At 36.4% G+C, this 23,203-nt stretch overlaps 2 protein-coding genes across 4 annotated transcripts in view; both read right to left on the reverse strand.

The window, feature by feature from the left end:
- Positions 1-18: 18 nt before the first annotated feature.
- On the reverse strand, positions 19-6,151 carry LOC109091577 (negative elongation factor D). 2 transcript variants are annotated; one of them, XM_042758881.1, is made up of 15 exons: positions 5,999-6,151; positions 5,423-5,535; positions 5,207-5,316; positions 4,373-4,482; positions 3,678-3,785; positions 3,448-3,600; positions 3,227-3,357; positions 2,969-3,134; positions 2,108-2,242; positions 1,842-1,981; positions 1,132-1,246; positions 896-991; positions 659-799; positions 427-556; positions 19-309 (listed from the first exon to the last, which is right to left on the reverse strand). In XM_042758881.1, the coding sequence occupies exons 1-15, from the start codon at positions 6,053-6,055 to the stop codon at positions 275-277; spliced, it is 1,740 nt and encodes a 579-aa protein (XP_042614815.1). In that variant the 5' UTR covers positions 6,056-6,151; the 3' UTR covers positions 19-274. The 2 variants fall into 2 exon arrangements, with proteins under 2 accessions (XP_042614815.1, XP_042614816.1); XM_042758882.1 differs by lacking the exon at positions 5,999-6,151 and adding an exon at positions 5,843-5,984.
- A 2,040-nt stretch (positions 6,152-8,191) lies between these two features.
- The window catches only part of gnas (GNAS complex locus), a 35,347-nt gene continuing 20,335 nt past the window's right edge, over positions 8,192-23,203 (reverse strand). For both annotated transcript variants that reach the window (XM_042758883.1, XM_042758884.1), the window contains exons 6-12: positions 13,769-13,823; positions 13,544-13,617; positions 13,303-13,361; positions 12,870-12,990; positions 12,574-12,704; positions 12,371-12,438; positions 8,192-11,392 (exon numbers count right to left, since the gene is read on the reverse strand). In XM_042758883.1, coding sequence (XP_042614817.1) covers positions 11,246-11,392; positions 12,371-12,438; positions 12,574-12,704; positions 12,870-12,990; positions 13,303-13,361; positions 13,544-13,617; positions 13,769-13,823 — 655 coding nt within the window. In that variant the 3' untranslated portion in view covers positions 8,192-11,245. The remainder of the gene's footprint in view (positions 11,393-12,370; positions 12,439-12,573; positions 12,705-12,869; positions 12,991-13,302; positions 13,362-13,543; positions 13,618-13,768; positions 13,824-23,203) is intronic.

The raw sequence follows: 23,203 nt of genomic DNA on the forward strand, positions 1-23,203 counted from the left end.
AAATGATGACACATATAGACTTAGTACAATCATGTTTAATAAAAATTATTACAATATACAAAAAGAAAACTCAACATCACAAATTGTTTCTAAGCAAAATAGAGGCTCTACAAGTTATGACCTCAAAAACATACTTTCATCATGTCAATATTTTCTTTGAAAAGGTCAACACAACAGTTATGTGCACTGAAATCAGCGGTCTGTCCATGAAGGGTGCTCCGGTCCTACCAGTTGATCCTTTCACTTTTCAAAAGTTTCCCTCTAATTTCGAAGGTTAGTTCATCATAATGAAGTTGGATTTGCAGTGAGCTATAATGTAAAATGGGAGATTATTAACAAAGCACTACAAGTGATAGTCTGCTACATAATTTGCATTTGTGTGCCTCATCATAAGTCATGGTTCCTCTTTTTAAAAAAAAAACTCACCAATGAACTCAGCTACTGGGTCATGTTCCCCCTCAGTGCGGATTGTTCCTGCTATGCTGTCATTTTCTAGGATGGGCAAAAACAGCTGGACAAAGTCTGAGGTATATGGAGGGGTTATCACATCTAGAACCTGTCCAAAATTAAATGGGGACAAGAAACCCAACCACAGACTCAATAATGATAGAAGAAACTGCCATTCAAATCAATCAAAGCTCTAAGACCTGAGCCTCACCTCTGTAACAAAGTATCTGATGAGTGAAATATCTGTGTTGAGCTTCTCAAGACATTTACGGATGTAGCCGACCACTGGAAGAACATAACCTCGACTCAATAGGTGAACCATACGGTCCAGTAAGGTCTTCTTGAGCTCCAGCTGAAAAACAAAAGATAAATAGTAGTCAGAATTTAGCTATAAATGTGAGCACTGAAGATGCAAATAAAAACGCACTGATTTTGCAGTATTACAAACCTGCTCCATGACATCAAGCTGCGAGTGCTCGGTCTCGAACAGTTTGATGAGCAACTGTAACACCTGAGGATGGAGAAGCTGATGGCATGTGCTGATCTGAGAAATAAAGACAATGTTTATTCTTAGACTATGGCGAATCAGTATCTTCATAATAATGGTTAGGGAGGTGACCAGTTTGTACTCTGTTGGTATATTTAAATTCAAGCACAATAGTATGACATGGAGGTTATGTTTACCTCATCCAGCAGTGCTAGATGGACAGGAGTGTGGTCCGTCTGTAGCTGGAAGTAACGAGGCTCAGACACTGTCCAGTCGACCCACTTCAACACTCCCATCGCTACCACTGGAAACCTGCAACACAAATACAAAAATATCAAATGTATAATCTTACAAGACACTACTGTTCAGAAGCTCAGATTTTTTTTTTTAGAAACAAATGAATCCTTTTCTTCAGCAAGGATTGTCTAAAGCGACAATAAAGACTTTATAATGTTACAAAAGATTTAAAAAAAATGCTGTTCTTTTGAACTTTCTATTCATTAAAGTCTCCTTAAATATATATATATAAATATATGTGACCCTGGACCACAAAAGCAGTCTTAAGTCGCTGGGGTATATTTGTAGCAATAGCCAAAAATAGATTGTATGGGTCAAAATTATCGATTTTTCTTTTTTGCCAAAAATCATTAGGATATTAAGAAAAGATCATGTTCTATAAAGATATTTTGTAAATTTCCTACCCTAAATATATCAAAACTTAATTTTTGATTAGTAATATGCATTGGTAAGAACTTGATTTGGACAACAAAGGCAATTTTCTCAGTATTTTGATTTTTGTGCACCCTCAGATTCCTATCCTAACAAACCATACATCAATGGAAAGCTTATTTATTCAGAATTTATAAATTCGGTCCAGGGTCACATATATTAATGTGTTTGTTCATACCTTATGCACTGGTATAATGTGCTGAGTTCTGCTACTAGCTCAGTAGCTCCCTTGTTTTCATTGCAGCAGAGATTATGAACAGTCTCAATGGCCTTTGAGGTCGACTTCAGCTCATCTTTATTTATATTCACACGCTTGTTCTAGAAATAAGCAATATTTTATGTAATCCTCCACAACATTCCTTGTAAAAAGAAATATATATATATATATATATATATATAATATATATATACACAGTATGTGTTAAGAGCATTTTTAATACACACTTTTTTCCATGTTTCCACAACACTAGCAGCATAAGCTAAGATGTGGATGTATTTGTGCTTGTGTTCCTGGTTGATTTTAGCTCCGGGTTTAAATAGTGACTGCATGAACAGATCCAAAAAGGCAGGAACTCTTATCTACAAGGAGAGAGGAGCAGTTCAGTTAACGTCAGTTTAGTCAATACAGTTTTCTATAGGTATTTGTTTAAGAAATAGTTCACCCAAAAATGAAAATTTACCTTAGGCGATACATACGAGTTTGTTTCAGATTTGGAGAAATTTGAAAATTTAGTTAAAATGCCTTAATGATGGATTTGTTTCTGACAAACACAGCTTTTCACTTTAAAAGACATTAGCTGATGGACTAGAATCGTGTGGATTATTGTGATGTTTTATATCTGTTTTTTTGGACTCTCATTCTCACGGCACCCATTCATTGCAGAGGATCCATTAGTGAGCAAGTGATGTAATGCTTAATTTCTCCAAATCTGTTCCATTTAAAGAAATAAACTCATCTATATCTTGGATAGCCTGAAGGTGAGTAAATCTTCAGCAGAGATTCATTTTTGGTTAACAATTTTTTTAAAGCTAGTAACAAATTGTTAGAAATATAGTACATTAATGTGCATTTTTGTAACTTAAACATAAATATTCAATGGGTTAGAATTATTAAGTATTTCTTCTCTTTATCTCTCCTATGCATTGGCCTGTTTCCTAATATAGCTGTCTAGAAAATCTGCTATTGTATACTACAAATATTATTGGTGGTGAACAATTTGTGACAAATTGCTTATGCTCCTCTTGAATAAATTGCTTTGGATTAAATTGTTGGCTAAATGCATAAACGTAAATGTAGATTCTGACCAGCTCTACAGGAGGTGGATCCATGCTACTGAACATCTTGAACAGGACTGTGATGTCTGCTGGGTTCAGAGCCCCTTTGGACAGCATGGCACCAAGAGCCTGGCATGCGCGTGGATATGCAGCAGCTGTGCCCAGCGCTAATGTGATCTGACTGGCATCATGTCCCCTAAACATAGAAAACAAATCAATGACATGGTAAGAATTAATAATCTGATCAAAAAATCAGATTAAAAAACTGAGAGTGTTACACAAAAGCACCTCTCATGGGCGTATTTCTGTACTTCCTGTCCAATTCGCCGCATTGCTGAGCCGCCCTGCTCCTCCTGAGCGAGGATGGACATCATGGCCTGAGCGAACAGGTACGTGTGCTCACCGTGACACACCATCTTCTGCTCAAAACACACACAAGAATGAGATTTGATTATAAAAATACAACCATACATATTAATACAGCCACCTTAAGTATCAGCAATACTCACAGCAAATTCAGGCAGATTTTTCTCCAGATTCTGTTCTCCTCCATCCAGGAGTGTGGCGAGAGAGGTTCGTAGGACTCTGGAGAAAACCTCCAACTGTTGACAGGCTGTGGACACACTTGTGATCTCTCCTTGGTATCCTGCATCTGAAATCAACTAAAGACAACATACATGACTACATAAACTCAATATGAATGTCTTTGACTCACTTCAGCCCATTTTTTTTTTTTTACCTTGACAGTGAAGTTGAGCATCAGGCAGTCTGGATGTGCCTCAGCCAGTTTGTAGAACAGATCTCTCCATGTTGTGTGTGCTATCATCTGCTCCAGCCATGCTGGTGTCTGAACAGAGATGAACATTAAACTCATTAGCCTGATAAAGTCCAACTGTAAGTAGCAAAATACTTTTGCTTCTGTATTGCAAAGTATATCCAAGTGTTAAGGATTATCGAGAAAAAAAAGAAAATGAAAGATTTTGAACTTTGAAAAGCAAAAATGAAGGCAGATTAAATCATGTTAAAGATTCAAAAATGAATTTATAAAATTAAACACACGGACAAATAATTCAAAATAAAATCTATAACATGCATTTACAAAATAGATAAATATACTTTATTGTGAAAATTACTACTTCTGACTATTGTTTTTGGAAATAACAGGCTCTACAATATTTATGCAACACAAATGAAATCTTTATAAACACCATAAAGATAAATAATTCTTAAGGAAAATGAAAAGGAAAAAAAAAAAACTTTTTGTAACTACTTAAGAAAAACAAAAAAACACTAATCCCTGAAATGAAGAATAAATTAATATCCCAACAAATGATTAAAAAAGAACAAATGTACTTAACTTTATAAAAACTTTATCATTTATTGAAATAAAAATAAATATATATGTAATTCACTTCTATATTAAAAAAAACTCACCTCTCCCTCGACAGTGAAAATAGAATCTGCTTTCTGAGGGTCAAAGTGTTTGATCAAGAGACTCTTTAAATGATTCTCTACACGCTCCTGCACCTGCGCGGGCTCCACACCTGCAAAGGAGAAACACACTAAAGTCAGTCTTTAGAACTGACAACATTTTTATAACAGGTGTGTGACTCTCAAACTGCTCCGTTCACCTTTATATATACACAATTTTACATAAGTGTTTTTTCGCCCCTTAACGGTAAATAACCTCTGTAACCATGGTGACAGTGACACGCGTCCAGTGAGTTCGTCCGTTAATGAATCAACCGCAGCTTTTATTTCTGTATTTTAGTGTTTAAATAAGTAGTACTCTGGTGGATAAAAGTGACTGGATTTAAACCCTTCAGATGACACACAGCTGATATCTACGTCTCTGTAAGTTACCAAAACCAACCACACACAGGAGACGCACGCGAACTAACGTTAGTTCAACTCGCTCTGGTTCAACTAACGTAACGTTAATTCAGACTGTCTGATTTATGTTTAAGGTTAGTTGACGCCTCCCAAAATTCTTATTTATAACAGCCTCTTACCCTGTGAAGTTAGAGGTGTGTTATCATACTATTTGTCCAGTACGTTCCCGTTCACGAAATTTCGTCTGCGAGTCCTTAAAATGTATAATAACCGAACCGTGTGTGAACGTAACCGTCATTAAGAATTCAAGTACCACACCGGACAGACAACCGTATCCTGCTAATGGGTGATAGGGGTCATATAGGGAGTCATGAAGTGTGCAGAAATTCAAGTATAAACATATTTATATGGGATATTTGTGTAACATTCACTGACCCATCTGAATGAGCCACTCCGCCAGAAGATTGACCGTCTGTGCAACAGCAGAGTAGTTCTCTGAGAGCAGCTGGATGACATGCTCAGGTGACCCACCTGCCTGGAAATACCTGCGGACACACGGACACGAACTAACCTGACAAAGCTAAAAGATGTTGTTAATCATCTTTCCCTTTTATCCATAGAAATCGCCCGCTCTCCTTTCGGTCGACTTACGTTTTCAGGGTGTTAAACACGGTGGGCTCCATGATATAGTCTCTGCTGGAGAATTTCTGCAGACAGTCCTCCTGAACTTTGCCATCAGCCTCAGCATCCGCGTATCCATCCTCCTGGAGCGATAGAAAGACGAGAAACGATCAAGCCTGCTTTTAGTGGCGGATCAGAAACTGTTTAACGAGATTGCACTAGCTCTCATAACAAAATATTATTTGTTCATATTACAATCCAACATTTTATCTCTCGTTATTAAAATATGTCAGTTAATCATCTGGAATACTTCCGTGTGTTTATGAACATCTAACGTTACACGCAATATGGAAGTTTTTTTTTTTTTGGCACGATGGTAACTGCATGTTTCATCTTAGTAACGTTTTAATTATGGATTTTGAACATATACCATGTTGTTATTATAATTACCTTGGAGTTCATGGTAAACATGGTACCACGGCTGTACTTTTTGTAAGTGTAACGTTAAATGGAAATCAAAACAACTCCTGATTTCTAAATTGTTACTGGTAAATCAGATTATAATTTCATGGTATTGGTGTCTGTGGGGTGGTTTCAGTAAACTACCATGTGGCCGTCTTGTCCCTCCCATTCTCCAACACTGCTGTAGTATTCTTCGTCCATTGTGAGAACTAAACGGATTTCTTTAATCCAGAAACGCGACTGTTTACAAAATACGTACGAGAACACCGAGCGTCGCGTGTATAATACGTCATATGATAACGGAATAGAGCGCTGGCGCTTCCTTCAGGACTGGAGTAAACTACACTCTGGGATAATGTGTACTTGACTGTGACTAGAATTACTATAAATATAAATAATCTTGTTTTATTCTTAAATGTGTATTTTAATACAATGTCAAACAATGTAATTAGTGTAATCAGTCAAATCCGCTGTTGAAACTGCGCGTTGTCACGTGATATCTGATACTTTTTTCAGCGTTGTTCGAGCTGGACCAATCAAGGTTGGTTTTTATTACTGGTTATATATTTAATAATAATAATAATAATAATAATAATAATAATAATAATAATAATATATATATAGAGAGAGAGAGATTGCTTGAGCAGATTTCGAGTCATTTAAATAAATTATACTTACCTATTTAAATGTCATCAGTAAGGGAACAAAAATCCTCCACGCGACCTAATGGAGGATTCTGCTTTCTGAGCAGTCAAGCGCCCAATAGAAGAAAACGGCGTTTGTCCCATAAGAAAAATGTATTTGCTAGTAACCTGTGCTGCCCAACGGGACTGTTGTAAACTCCCAAATGGTCAGAAGAGCCATTATGAGCAGTGCTGTTTGAAACTATCCTGGTCACACACACACACATGGCAACTTTATCCAAAAGTCAAGTTTAGACCCAGATGTGGTACTCACTCTGAATATTGAGAAAATTGGGACGGGATAACTTGGATAAACTAAAACCTGTTTAATGAAACGGTCTGCACTGAATCTAAGATATTTGTTAAATGGGATTTTAAGAGTTTGTATAATATTTATAATTAAATGTTGACATTTTAAAGAAAAAAGTTAACTTAAATAGTATTAGGAAATATTTTTTACTCTTCCATACGTGCAGTTCCTCAAAAAGAAAAGAAAAGTGCAAGTTCCTCATATATCAGATGTAGTCGATATCTGTCCAGCAGATGGTGCTGAATGTGAGTGTATTTAGAAATATTTCCAGTCCAGTAGGTGTCCCTGCAGTTCATGAGGTGTTGACAGTGACAAACACCGAATAAAAACTCCCTACAAAAGGAATTAGCTTTTACATAAAACTAAACAAATAAATAAATATCCGATTATCTAAAAAAACATGAAACCATATAGAAACGGCTAGTGTGCTTCTAGTGTTGAACTGTGTAGGTCCTTATCAAGTTCCAATAATAAACCTAATAATAATAATACAATTATTATTGATGGCTAAGACTAAGGCTAATTTTGTTATTATTACAGAACTTGACTTTAGATACATAATTTTTTGTTTTCGATAATGCTCACAAAATACTAATTTAGGCTCTGAATACTGTGAAATGTAATTCTGTATTTACTCATATGTACACTCAGTACTGTTTGGCTTGATGTTTAAGATCCATTGGAACAGCAGTAGATTTCATTAAGTGTGAAACTAAAATTTTACTTTCATTTTATTATCTGAGCTAATGTTTTAAATTGTAACCCAAATGTATTATGCATACTTTATAACACTTCTCGGGTGTCTGTGGCTTGCATTTCTGATATTGCATTGGTTTAAAGATTATTAATTGATTTCCCATTGAGAAGTTGTGACTTCTGACATGGAGTATTACAAAATATGTAAAATAAGCAGAATCTGGAAATTCAGTGTTTGATGATGCAAACCATCTGCCACATGCAAAATGAAAAAATAAAACAAGTTAATGTAGTCCATTTTAAACACTACAATTAATGCTTTCTCAATCCAGTGACTATTTTTAAAGTGAACCTCTGTCATAGGACCTTACTGTGGGAACATACACTAATCTAGGCTTCTTATTTACTTTTTAAGGTGATAATGTAAGATGTTGCAAATTTGCTTGAAAAACGTATCAAAGTTTGTAATGATTATCCAGCCTGCAAAACATATGAGCATAGTGTAAGGACAACCAGAGGATTTCCAAAATCATATTAGGATATGCAATGCATAGTCCCATTGAAGTTTAAGCAATAAATAAGTTCATTTTGCTTCTTTAGAAACATGTAGCAAATAGTATATTAGACCTTTAAGAACCACCATCACTGTAAGAGCAACTACATTATACTTTATAGTTTGATTTGGGCCAAAAAACAGAGTTAGCCTTGTGAAAAGTGTGTGTGCATGTGTGTGTCACTCAGACAGTGTTACACTCTTCTTTTACTGCTGTAATTTGAATCTTTGTACAAAATGTACAGTAAGTGTGAGACATGGAAAAAAAAGCAACATATACACTGAAAACACTTCTTATAGAGACAGAGTCAGGCAAGGGGGCGTTTGGTACTCAAATCACACTCACTTATTGCTGCAGCGAGTCTGAACTAGAAAAGAAAGTAAAAAAGTAAACATACTAAAATATCATAGCTTGACATCTCCCCCCACCCCATCCCCATAACCAAAAAAAAAAAAAAAAAAATGTGTGTGTGTGTGTGTGTGTGTGCGTATGTATTGATATCTATATAGATAGATAAACACCTGTACCACATTTTGCAGAAAACACAACCGGATGAGACCGGTTAGACGTTAGAGTTTTTGATTCAAATTATGCCATTTAGGACAAGTTGAAAAAAAAAAAAGTATAAAATGACAAATAAATAAAACAAAAATAAATACTTTGTGTAACAAAGTGGACCATTAGAGCACCAAAAGCTGGCCCCTGCTTTCATGTGATTGGGAAGCAGGACATGAAGTGTGGTACAGAGAGGGTTACGATTGGTCATTGTCCAGTGATGGGCGGCCTCTTTTTGTTAGTATGTCAGTTTGTAGAGCAGCTTTTTTCTTTTTTCCTTTTTCTTTTCTTTTCTTTTTTTTTTAATATAAAGAAATAAACATGAATACCATGGGAGGGGGGATATTAACCCAATATCTGACTGTGCAGCTATCAAAACAATTTGTACACTTAATACACTGACAGATTTGCTGTCTTTTTCACTCTTTTTTTTTAGCAAAGGAATTTGGTTTTTTTATGAAGAGACAAGCAATGTTTTTGCATTTGGATTATTTTCTCCTTCAACAGAGTTAAAGCAAAAAAGAAAAAAGAAAACAAAAAAGCCCCACACCCTGCCTCTAAAAATGTTGACTTGTTGTCGCGGACCAAAAAAGGGAAAGAAAACCTGTAAAAAGCAAACAAATATATATAAATAATATATTTACACATAAATATATATATTTATATATACTGTATATAATGTTTCTTGCTTTGTACTACACAGCATCAGGCGTTTCGTCTTGATCCTAAAACAAACCAGAGGCAGGTTAAACAAATGAAAATAAAAAACAGAGGTGGGAGGGGGACGTGACAGACAGCAGCTCCCCCCAAACTCCACTGATAAGCAGTGCTAGTAAATGTTGCACTCGGTGGCCGATCTGACACCGGCATCACAAGTTTTTCATTCTTAAGTTGTACGGGGAAGCCGGTTCAAGAACGGCACAAGGAGGGGTGAGGGGGGCAACTTCCACCCAGAGTCTGATCAGCAAACAGGCAATTGGGGAAGGGGTCGGGAGGGTCAGAGTTCAAGGGAATCGACAGAGGCAGGGCAGAGCCAAACAGCGCAATGAAACATATCTTACTTACATCTTAGCTCATTTTACACGTACAGTCGTGATCAAGGCACAGGGAGCTTCTACAAGTTACTTTTTTCTTCAATAAAGTTGTACAAAATAATACATTTTACAGTCTGTACAAGAATAATGATCCAGCAGAGAAATCAAAAGACAGACCAAAAGCCAGGCTAAGGGGGAGGAGAGGAAGTCGGGGAGGTGGGGGGGGGTGTGACTAGGCCATCCGTTAGACGTCCTTCTCATGTCTCGCACCATTACTCGGCCTTACCCTCGGTCTGATGAAGTCCCCACATGTCAGTGTACAAGATTTTTGCAGCAGGGAGGAGACAGACAGAGAAAGAAAGATAAGGGAAGGAGAAAGAACGAGAGAGAGAAAGAGTAATGACACTCGGAAAACAGAAGGAGAGAGCAAGTGGGAAAACAGGAGGTTTAAAATGGTGCACCGACACACAAACTGGGGAAACTAACAAACAGAAAAAGGTTGTATTATTATAGGAATAATAAATCTCCTATATATATATATATATATATGGATTTTTTTTTGCACTGCATTTAGTTCACCGTTCTGCATGAATCTAGCATTGCATGCGCTCGCCTCTCCTGTGATGCATCTTGAGAAGCGAGTCATGTGATGGGTCTTGTGTTCAAGTTATTCTCTGCTCCACACGCAAAGCAACCCGGGGCAGTAAATGCTCCAAACCCTCCATTTTTGTTGGGGGAGAAAGACATTTTGCTCTACATTCTGTGTTTTTTGTTTTGTTTAATTTTTTTTGCGTATGCTCCGTCATTTTGCTCTCCTCCAGGGGGAGGGTCTGTCCACCTTTGGGGATGGGATGTGGCTTTGGAAAAAGGGGAAATGGGAAAAGGTGAGGGGGTCGCGTCAGGCTCGCACAGGCACTAAACGTTCAACAGGACCGAAACGGTAGAGGATAAGAATAGCATGTGTATGTGCGTGCGCATCAGTATAAGTAATGTGTGTTTAAGCATATGATCGGGAAAAAGACAAGTTTGACGTGTAACATACATAAGACTGCGGGTCAGGAGTTTAGCTGGACGCATTATGTGTCTGTATGTGTACGAAATGGCTTCCTTGTCCTGAGCAGTCCTGGACAGTTTTTTTCTTCCCTCTTTTCTCCCCCCCTCCTTCTCCCTCTCACATGTTTTGTTTTCCTCTCTCTCTTTTTATTAACATTGGTAGTCCTTGGCTGTGTTAACAAGTCTTTTTTGCCAGATATCACAGCCACGCTTTCATCAGTAACACAGTGCGTCCCCTTGCCCCAGCCCCTAGTCACTCAGGATGGAGAAAGGCCGTGTGTGTGTGTGTGTGTGTGTGTGTATGTGTGTCTGTATGTATATATATATATGAATATATATACATACGCATATGTATATATACATATAATATGCATGTGTGTATAAGTGTAAGAGGTGGGGACTCATCAGTTTGAAGGTTTGTGGTTTGATATTGGTGCGTGATGTTGGGCAGGGGGGCCTAAAGAAAGTTCAGGTGGTGAGTTTGCGTCCCGTCATCCCTGCTGCGATCACAAGAGTTCGTACTGTCGTAGGTGCATGCGCTGGATGATGTCTCTGCAGTCGTTAAACACTCTGCGGATGTTTTCCGTGTCCACGGCGCAGGTGAAGTGGGGGTAGCAGTAGTGCCGTCCATCTCCACTCGCTGTACTGATCCTCTAAATAGACAAAACAACAAAAAACAGAAGGTTATTTTATTAGAACCGGCAACATGACATGATTTAAACTGCAATGCAAGGGACTCCCACAAATCAAAAACATCCACTTAAATAAATATCCCTTTATATGGTTAGGAGCGTTTAGACTGCAAACAAGCCTCTTATGCTCACCAAGGCTTCATTTATTTGATCAAAAATACAGTAAAAACAATAATATTGTGTTGCTGCTAATATTTTTGTGGAAATACATTCTTCACGATTCTTTGATAAACAGAACGGCATTTATAGGAATGAATGGTTTAAACACTGGCAAGAATTAAAAAGAAAAAATGCAATTTATAAACTTTATGTGACACTGCCTTGATAGTACAAGTGACAATTCCTGTGTCGACTGTGCAGTGTGCAGCTCACTTATAGTGCAGAGGCGATGTGATTTGAAGCCATTTGCTTCTTGGGAAAGAGAAAGAGAGCGCGCGGTGATTCATTCACGCTGTTTGTGAATTTATGTCTCACAGAAACTTGTTCAAATTACTTTATCAGTTATTTAATGAAGAAATATGAACTGTACCTCACCTTCAGCATTAGGCTAAAATTATTTCACCCGCACCGGACACAGACTGAGACCGTGCCGCTGCATGTTGAGCCAAACCTCTGACGGCATTAGCTTGAGATCGGTTTTATGAGATCTGCCTTATTAAAGTCCACCGATCAATCATCCCAAAGCTATAATCGGCTGAATGTGATCGGTAGCCAATCAATCGGAGCACCCCTAGTATTTACTGTCACTCTTAAACAATTTTAAACAATTTAATGCATCCTTGATGAATAAATGTATTAATTAAAAAAATACTGATGCCAAAACCAAAATCATAGTTTATTTTTAAATAATAAAAAAAAAACAATGTGCATGCCATAGTTTAGGACACAGAGTGATGGGTTGCCATGATGATTTTGGTGCCATAGAAGAACCAGACTCACCAAGAACTCATCTCGGATGAAATATTTTGCTCTCGTAACTCGCGGATCTTCCCCTTGCTCTGGTGTTGCTGTTAGAAAGAAAGTATCTTGTTATTAACACTGATGGCGTGATATCCAATGTTACTACTGTGCGTTAGATTAATACAATTATTTGTATTCAATTTAACTATGTGGACTAAAAATCATTATTCTATTTTACTGACCATCATCTGGTGTAGTGTAGCGTGCAAACTCAGGGAAGTAATCCTCAATTTTTGATTTTCCCGCCAAAACCTTCTCAGCCAGCAAGTCCTGCTTGTTTAAGAACAGAATGACAGAAATAGTTCGAAGCCACCTGGAAAGCGAGGTGAGAAAAAGATTAAGAGTTGTGGAAAAAAAGATCACCATAAACCTAGACTTTCACATTGTCTGAAGAAAATGTGTGTGGCACAGTAGTATACTCCCATTAAGCCCTCCTCGTTTTTCACGTGTAAGTATGTTTAAGGCGTCCAAAGGGTACCTGTTATTCCAGATGTTCTTGAACAGGTTAAGTGCCTCCTGGAGTCTGTTGGTCTGATTGTCCTCTCTGAGCACCATGTTATAACTGCTGCTGGCTACCACAAAAATGATGGCTGTCACGTCTGTAACAAGAGAGAAAGGTTTTTAGAGTACACTTTGAGCAAGCAATACAAACAATCCATCATAAAACTGTTCCTCAATTACAAGAAATTAATAAACCAACATATTGGCCAGACTAATGACAAACTTAGTGAACAGATAAATATTTTTTGTGCATTCTGAATTTAACATTATTAAATTGCATGTACAATTAAACTGTATTTTACATTATTATACAATTATACCTTCCCTTTGATAGCATTCAAAAACCATTTTTGACTGTCCTTACATTATTATTAATAATATTATTTATGTAATAAAAGCACAGCATTTACCATTAAAACATTGGATCCATTTCCTGCGTTCATCTCTCTGTCCGCCGACATCAAACATACTGCAGAAAAAAAGAGGAAACTCAGTTAGACAGCCACAGACAGTATGACAGGGTCCTGTTCAAATCAAGCACTTATTATAACTAATAATTTGTGAAAATGATTGAGGCTGACTGAAAATACATGCAAATGTAGCACTGTGAATCTGTGAAAAGATTCATGAAGGTCTCTCGGTCAAACTCACTGAAAATTAACTTTGTCCACTTGGAATCTTGTCTCAAAGATTCCGGAAGTCAGAACTCTGCATCTGAGCAAGTCCTGAGAGAAGGGGTGACAAAGTTACATTTACAATAAAAGACACCTTTGAATCAGACACAATAAGAGAACGATGCCTCTTAAGAAAGAGGGCTCTCAGAGATATACACTTCAGTATCAATGTCTGAATCCCTTCATGAGGATATTTACACACCTGATCAGTGGGAGTATAGTCGCTCTGTTTCACAGTGTCAATCCTGTCCAGGAAACTTGAAAGAAAGAGAAATAACATTAACAACCATCCAGTACGTCTCAACACTTCTTTTTAATTAATAGGGTAAGATGATTTAAGAGATGCAATTAAACACCCGAGTAATGTGATGACAGAGAGCTGGATTTATTCCAAGTCAAGGAATATTAAAGAATGTTACGCACAACCCAAAGTTTGTCATTGCTGGACAATCACCTTACATCTGTTAAGATTTGTCATACTGTCTATCCCTAGTAATCATTAGAAAAATTGTTGAAAACCCCATGTTCAAAAGTTAATTCAAATAAAATATTCCTGAATTTTCAAAGCCCCAGTTAGCAATGGCAAAACTTTCACACACACATTTTCAAATCACCGCACTACACAAGTCGGCCATGGAGGTTTAAAAAAAAAAAAAGGCAGCTGACACAATCTGCAGCTGCGAAATCAGCCAGCAGGTGGCGCAAGATTGTGTTGGAGATCAAAGCAGGCAGGGTTCTGAGTCATAGTGATCAGAGAGCCTCAGTCAGACACTGCTCTAGTCAATGGATCGGCTCTAGTGGGAGGAAACAGAGGGGAAGAGAGGGCAAAACAGAGGGAGGGAGGGAGGGAGGGAGGGGGATCAAGAAACGCCGTCTTAGTCAAGCTGCTATTCGGCGAAAAATGGCTGCAAGATGGTGGGACGGCTCGACCTCACCTCCTGCTTCTTAAACTGAGATCTTGAAGACACTCATCAGAAACAAACATATGCAGAAAGCGTGACTAATAAAAATCTATGTGCCCAAAGAAATGCTTCTCACTTGGAACTGGCTGCATTTTTTTATAGATCATCATAGGAATACGATTTATAACAATGTCCATGTTGACATTAAAAATCAGGAGACCATATAATATAATAGAACATAATATTCTTTCTATAATAAAATACTCTCAACTATTTGACCCTCAACTTTTATTTTATTTTAGTTTTAAGTTTATTTTTTAATGTTAAAATATTACGATTTATAAATAAATATAATGTATAAATAAATATGAATAAAACAGCTCAAATATATATTAATCATCAGAATACATCAAAATGCTTCTCATTCAGAACTGGTTCCACTTTTATAGAATATCACAAGCATATGATTTGTAATAATGTCAATGCTAACATCAGAGGACCATGTAATACAATTTAATATTCATACAATACTGTCAACTAGTTGACCACAATATTATATATAGATTTTATATATTGCTAATTCATCTGTTATATTTATATGAATTGTATTCATTAGTCTTTTTAAATGAACTAGTTCATAAATGTCTGAAAGAAACTGATAAAATATATAACATTATATTATATAGAATATATCGTCAAATGAGAACAATAATATTTATAAAATTAATATTATATCAAATGTTATTCAGAAGAAATTACTTTTATGAACTAGATATGTAAAAAAAAAAAAACAAAAAAAACAAAAACAACAATGAATCTCCAATCTTCATCTCCAAAAGTGCTAAAAGAATAATTAAGGAATTGTATTTAGAATCATTGAAATTCCTCACTAACACCTGCAAAAGAGTTACATCTAAATCAAAGCATGAGGGAATCAGAGAGAAAGCGAGAGAAATCCGCAGGCCTGACACGCATGTGCATCCCTCCTGTCCAAGTCCAACAGGAATGTGACATACAGGGTTGAAATGTGGCAGCAAGGCTGTAGGTCCCACACACTGCACTAGTGTGTGCATGTGCATGCATGCAACACGCGCAGCAGGCCACACAAAAGAACGTGTGGCACATCACATGGAAGAGGGGGCATGAACAGAAATAAAACGAAGCAAACAATGAAAGACAGACAGGATAATATGCAGACAGACAGACAGATGGGGGAGACTTGCACAGACAGTTGTGTTGTGGCCGTTGTCTAACACCACATCTCAATTATTGCCTTTCTTCCTATTAATAGAACGATTCCAACAATAGCCCAGCCCGCTGGTCAGACATAATACAACTCATGCCCCTCTGGGTACAATAGTTGAGAAAGCATACAGCCTCCACTGTCGTAATGCCAAGCAGAAGAGACAGCTATAGCTGCGACCGAGTATATTTAGGCCTGCATTCCAAATCCAGCCCCAACACAAGTGGAATTCTAGAATTCAAATGGCCGCACGGCAGGAAGTTCATGAAATTCTAGTTGCGTGTCAACGTCTGCCAACAGTTGCAGAGGTTCTAGTTTGGAACAGTGTATAGCAGACTTTAAAATGCGCTTGAAAGTTTGGGATATATGTTAAAATTCTTAAAAACACAAGATGGATATTAGTGCATACACATTTTATTTTACGTTATTCTAAGCATGCAGTGCAGATATGATCAGGCACCAACTTCAATTAAAAAACAAAACAAAAACAAAGAATTTAAGTAAAAACACTTCAAGCAGTAAATGGATGGTCTGACCACACACACACACAACGCATCACATGAGTCATATGACTTGGCCTACACAGAATTTCTGTTCAGCTCCCTTTATTTATTATATAAAGTATGCAGCTCACTCACACTTAAAGCAAATCACTAGGGCTGTGCAAATAATCTAATGCCATTATCATGCGATACATCGGCGATAATGAACGTGATATTGCGTAGCTTGTTAGAGAACTAAGGCTCTGAGTAGTAAAAACCGCTCCATTTAAAAGCAGGTGATAGAGATTTACTACTAATTACAGAACCAGCTTTACTGACGAGATGCGCATGATAATCACATTCGATTATTTGTACAGCCCTACAAATCACTGCAGTAAAACGCAAGTGAAGCAAGTAAAAGTGCAGAAACATAAAAAAAAGGATTATTAAAACTTTATACATCATCTGTCCCATCAGCTAACTTTACCTTCAAAATATAGCCCTGAAATATTGCCCATTAAGAATTAGTATAAAAACCACAATTATTAAAATCTCAGATTTTTGATGGATCTAACTGCTTTATTATTACCTACAAAATTGCACCTTCCTAAACACACCCAAAGTAACTGTATTCATACTTTCTTGACTGCTAACAATATGCTAAGTGAATTAAAAAAAAAATGACTACTTGTTATAAAAATGTTGAAATGATTAAAATGGTATCAGTAATATTGCAGCACTGTATGGTTGGATATAACTGCTTAATTACGATTACTACACATAACATTGCTTCTTACTAAATTGCAGTATTTACACTTTCCCTGAAAATGTCGTTTTTGAATTACTTATCCACTTATATTGTTCATCAAAATTTGTTTTCTAAACATTTCAAACTCCCCGACAAATTCAAAACACTGTTTAAATGCCAAACATATCAGAAACATTTACCCATAAAATCTGCTCTCTTTAAACGTAGTTATACAAACCAGGTAAACCAAGTTACAAAAAACCAAACAAAGTCTTTACTGTTAATCAGCACTTAATTATTTGATTTAATTATGAACTGTGTATTAAACAATTTTTTAGCAAGCATGTTAGGAAGTGATTTGCAGTCAACAAATGCAATTTAAACAAATGTATTAACTATTTACAGTATATTTTATATAAAAAGCAAATAAATTATAAATATGCAATTGTCTGTCCAAAAAAGAAAATCATTCAAACATTTCTGCAACTAAACAATAGAGTACTATTATTATTATTATTATTATTATTATTATTAATAATAATAAAAATATTTACATTTACAGCAGACCACAACATGGAGCATTTAACATGAAGTAGAAATAAATACAAAAAAAATTTATAGCTGATTTAACAGTTTTTTTCTTTAAAACATAAAATCAAAAAATAAAGGAATTTCACTTTATAGATAAACAAGAAAAGCCAAGAAAAAAAAACATGCAAAGAGAATAAACTATTCACAGAGAGAAGAGTGAGCCAATGGTGTATTAGCATGGAAAAGCTGATAATATCCTCATCGCTTACTAATCTGGTTAATGTTACAGCTCATCTGGTTAACAGTAGAGTATTAAGAGTGTGGATTAGGCAGCTTCCGGCTGTTTAGGCTCAGTGTGATCCGCGTGTGTGTGCGTGGCACGATACGGTACAGAGGATATCTAACGGCAAGCCTTTCAGAAACAACAGTGGTGTTCAACAACAAACGTTTATTGTTTAAAGAAATAGTAGTAGTTGCAATGGTTGTGCCTGTTTTTATTTTATCTCGTTTAAAAAATTAAAACGTGACATCTCATAGAATCCGTCAGATTTGAAGTTCAGCCTTTAAAAAAAAAAAAGCAACTTCTTTAAAAAAAAAAAAATAAAAAAAAAAGTTAGTTATATTTATCTCTTCAAGTATAATATGTAATCTATAGCATTTTCTGGTGAACGCGCACACACACACTTCTGTAAGTTTGCAATGCCAGAGTAAGGAAGCAGCAGAAACTGAGAGAGAGGGAGCGGTGGGAGAGAAAGAAAAGAGAGAAGGCTGTGTCTGACATTACAGCGGCGCTCCAAAAATAGCTCCCTGGCGCCCTGGCCTCCAGCTCGGTTGTCATAGCGACAGAACCACAGGCACTATAAATAGGCTATCAGCTCCAAATCTTGTGTGACTGGAGAGAGGCCAGAGTGAGGAAGAGACAGACAGAAAGAGAAAGAGTGAAGGGAGAAAGAAAGACGGAGGGAGTGGAGCGAGAGAGAGAGAGAGAGAGAGAGAGAGAGAGAGGTAGAGAGAGAGAGAGGGAGGGAAAGGTGGAGAAAGGCCAGTCAGAAAAAGAGAGGGGAAAGCAAAAAGAGAATGAGAGAAAAAACATGTCTGATTTCGCAAAAGAGGGATGGGGGAAGAAAAGAGAGAGAGAGAAAGAAACATGGCGGATGGTTTAGGAATTTTCTCTCTCCATGTTCTGTGCTTACGTTTAGGAACTGTGAGACAAGCAAGAATGCTACGTTTATCTGGTTTACAAAAAAAAAGTTTGTAAAAATTATTTTTTTGTTTGTTAATGAAACAATTTCACCCTCTGAAATGCATTCAAGAAAGGATGCAACATTTCTTTGGTTTCAGAAAAACAGATATTTTATAGAAAGTGGTAAATCTTTTGCTCTATCTCAAGGGCTTTTCACACTGCACTTAACCCTGGATTCTCGTCGTTCTAAACACTGCTTCTAACCCTAGGTAAAGGAACGTTTCACACATGTAATTTAGAAGGAGGGTTAGCCCACATTGTGGTGCCAACCTTGTACACTGTGTAACGGAGCAGTGCTAGAATGTTACTGCTGGATGCCTGGCAACAGACAACCAATCAGAAATTGAACAGCGTGACTCATCACATTGGTAACAGGAACTGCACAATGAGTAAACAATACAGAGTTTGAGGGAAAAATAAGAAATGTCAAACCACTGAAAATGTGTCAATTGGAGTGAGGAGGAAACATTCTTACAGTTAAAGTCTGTTCAAGACAAACTGAATGGCACAGTATTTAGGGCCCTATGATTTCTGCGATGTGGGAAAGGCGGACGGAATCGTGGAATCCAGTCATAAAAACAGAATTCACAGTTTAACGTGAAATGTTACAGAATTTGTCAAATTTTGAATGAATTAATCAAAATTTGCTCATTACACTGAAATCAAATCGTGATATGGACTAGTATCTGTAAATATTAAGCCGCAAAAGTCGATTTAAATATGAATTCAGCATGTTCTGCGTGTCTCTGTTAATGAATGGTGCAGATACTGAAGCAGTGATTTCAGCATCTGCCGTCTCACTAAAAGAGAACGTAAACATGCAGAACATCTCCAGAACTGCTCTGAGACTCACTTCATAAGCATTTGACCGTCTGATTTGAGTAAAACTAGCATCATATCACATACACAGAACTGGAAAGGTATTCCTTCATTTGATAACAAGAAAAGTTTACCCCTAACCCTAACAAAGAATTTCTGAAGGCTACTTTAAGAAAGAAATGAATAAATTAAGTTGTTTTATGCATTCAAATAATTAGACATGCTAAAACACAGAATTTGGTAACAATAAAAAATATGGTGAGAAAAATAAAACATTTCATAGGGCCCTAAACATGTCATTTTTGTTAAAATTTTTAGAAATTGATGTGAAAATGTACAAGTTTCATGATTTTAATTAATTAGACATGCGGTTTCATTAATAAAATTGAATGTAACTATTAAAAAGAAGTTGAGCAAAATTAAAATGGAAAAAAACTGAATCCAGCAAAAATTAAAACTGGAAAGAAAAAAACGGAATTTGGAAAAAAATAAAACGGAATTTAGGAAAAAATAAAAAAGGTTTCATAGGGCCCTAAGAATTTAGGGAACTGACTGACAAATTAGCCAAGGCTGGATATCAATGAATGGCTGGTTAGCTACGCAACAGACATGTGTAAGTGTTGGATATACAGTTTATCTCAAATAGGTAAACTATTGTGAACTTTAAAAAGGACCAGCTGCTTCATTCTTCTTTCATTACAAATATTTTACGCTTCTATGTATCATTTGGTCTATTTCTAAGCAGTTTAACATATGTTAGAAGTAGTGAACCTGATGAACCACTGTGCAAACTCCAAAGAGTTGATTAATGGTCCTGTACTCTGCATTGGTTGTTAGACACCACAATGTAATTGTGACTCTCCGTTCTGAATTAATAGCATCTCATAGAGAAGTGTTGATTTTCGTGATTTACATGAAAGTTTGTCATCCAAAAGTGGCATATCCAGTCAGTGTCAGTAAATGTGCCATTAGCAATGAAACCAGCCGAGGAGGACCTACGTGGTGACATTTTTTAACTGACAGGATAACTGGCGCGAGAAAAGCCATGTAAACAGGTTGCATGCTGTGTTCGTCCAATCAGTGAAACTGCAGGGCTCCAGACAAAAAAATAAAAATAAAATTCACTCAAGGAGTAACTGGCTCCTATAAGAAACAATATTAGGCACCAATAATATGAAATTCACACAATAACAGAACACAGCATATAGACTAAAGATCTTGATAAGAAAAAGTCTTATTAGTATTGATTATAAACGAGAAATGTTAACAATATTGTTAACGTCTACATAGCTGACTGCTTTACCTGTTGTAGTTTGTTCAAGCACTTTTACTTTGCACGTCTCTGTCATTTTCAATCTCTATTATGCTGCCACAACTGGAGCCTGCTCATTTAGCAGGTGTTCCGTCAACGCTGGTGCTCGGCAGAGAGAAGTGAGGACTGTTAGAAAGTCTTTTTCCCCCCACTAAAACTAAAGCGTATCATCTCAGTTTATTACATCAACATAACAAAAGATGTGATTGCAAAACAAGCAGGAAAAAAGGCATTACTTGCAAATTTTTAAGTCATAACATATATAGTTGCCAGTGGCTATCTCAGCAAAAATATAAATTGCAAATTTTTAATTAGAATTTTTTGGGTCGCAAATCTGACTGTTTTAGTCACAGTCTGGAGCCCTGCGCTGTCACTGCAAATACACAAATAAGAACTTTAACCTGGGGTTTAGGAATGTGCAGTGTGAAACAGCAGCTTATGATTACCCAGTATTAACTTTTAACAAAGTATAAGTGGTGTGAAACGTGAAGCAAGATAACCCAGGATCCCGTTAACCCGGGGTTTAGAATGACCCAGGTAGTCATAATGAAACATTTCTTTACATTTACGGAATGCACATCAGGAATGCAACATATCTCTGGATTACAAAAGGGGGGGGGGGGTTGGTTCTTTTACTTTTTGTGAAAACAGATAAACCTAATGAAACTTTTTTTTTTAAACCATGCACACAAAAGGTTTCTCTGGTTTACAAAACTATAACAGCTCCAAGAATAAATATATATGTATTTAGTACTACACACAATTTAATTGGAAGGAAATGTAATTAATTAACAAACACATCTAATAAAAAAATTAAATAAAAAGTCAATTTTTATGCTTAAAAAATATTATACAAATTATTTTCTAAAAACAGCATAACCCTAATAATTTTTCCAGCTCTATGCACAAGAAATAATGCAGTAAAATAACTTTTCTGGTTAACAAATTTAGAAAGTTCTGTTGTTTCTTTTTTTTTTCTCTGAAAACCTTAAACCCTTCTTTCATTATACTAACGAAAGAATATTCCTTTGCTTTACAAAAATATAGAAAGCTCCAAAGAAATTACTGTCCACATTAAACATTACCCTAAAGAAAAATGACTGCTTTCTCTATTTAAACACTTCTTGCAAACCTATATAGTTGCAGGCAGGTGTGCTTGATACAGGAAATAATGCTAAAGAAAAAAAATGCTGCATTCTGCTGTAACCAGCAAGAAATCCAATATTTACTGAGGAAGCAACATTTCAGTCATGAAACCTTTGTCAGGAATAAAAAAAAATTAAAAAAAAAAATTCCATGCTCTTGATTTGCATTTGCAAAATGTAAACAGACAGGAACACAGCATTTATCAGTTTTATGGAAATATATATGGAAATATATGGAATTTGAAAATTTATGGAAATATAGGAAGCACGAAAAAAACATCAAAGAACATTTCTTCTTTTCTCAATACACTGACTAAACTAACGCATAAAAAAATGCAAAAGAACAGAAATACAAACATTTCAGTCATGAGACCTTTGTCAGGAATTAAAAAAAAAAAATCATGCACTTGTTTTGCATTTACAAAATGCTAGCAGGAAGGAACGCAACATTTCTGTTTCATGGAAATACATGGAATTGGAAAGTTTAGGGAAATATAAACACTAATTTTCTCAGGACACTGAATTTTATGCAAAGTAAATGCAAAAAAGGAGGAATACAACATTTCTTTAGTGTATGAAAACAGAAAAAACACTATAACAGAAAATATAGCTTTATAAACACGTTTGCCCTGAGAATACTACAACCCCAAGTAAACGTTTCTAATTCTCTAGCTTACAAAAATAAAGAAAGCTTGTAGAAACATAGTTAGCTTATTTCAGTAATACATACACTTGCTTCCTTTGAAAACAGCATAACCCTAATTAAACTATTCTCATTGTTTTTTTTTTCTATCTCAGCCATTAGCAGATGCAGGAAGAACTAGTCAGGAGAGGGAAAAAAAAAATAGTTGCGGGATGACCTGCGATACATCAGTATTCTTTTCATAGTTGCGTAGCCATTGTTGTGTTAGTCTCGATAACATTATTGAGCCCACAATACTGCTGTGTCTCGAAGGTACAAAGAAACGGAGGTGAATGAAAACACGAACGCATGCACGCACGCACGCGTTCAATATGGACACCTGGCCATGTGACAGGAAGAGCCTTGAAAACGCTCAGACAGAAAAATGAGCTCATAACAGGACGAGTGCTTGACGACGCTGGTTTCTTGCTGAACGCGTGTATGTGCGTGTGCGCGCTCGAAACAGCACTGTCATTCTCCTCCGTCCCTCTTTGCAGTCTGGAAGATTGGGAGTTGCCCTCCGAACCTTC

Source organism: Cyprinus carpio, chromosome A6 (genome assembly GCF_018340385.1).
Source record: "Cyprinus carpio isolate SPL01 chromosome A6, ASM1834038v1, whole genome shotgun sequence".
Lineage (NCBI taxonomy): Eukaryota > Metazoa > Chordata > Actinopteri > Cypriniformes > Cyprinidae > Cyprinus > Cyprinus carpio.

Bases quoted from the DNA above. Each gene is read 5' to 3' on its own strand.
- LOC109091577 (XM_042758881.1), bottom strand. From the start codon at position 6,055: ATGGACGAAGAATACTACAGCAGTGTTGGAGAATGGGAGGGACAAGAC. The intron at 3,786-4,372 runs GTGAGTTTTTTT...ATCTCTGTTCAG, and splicing joins TTTTCACTGTCGAGGGAGAG to ACACCAGCATGGCTGGAGCA. The intron at 800-895 runs GTTTGTAATACT...TTTGTTTTTCAG, and splicing joins AGCTTGATGTCATGGAGCAG to CTGGAGCTCAAGAAGACCTT.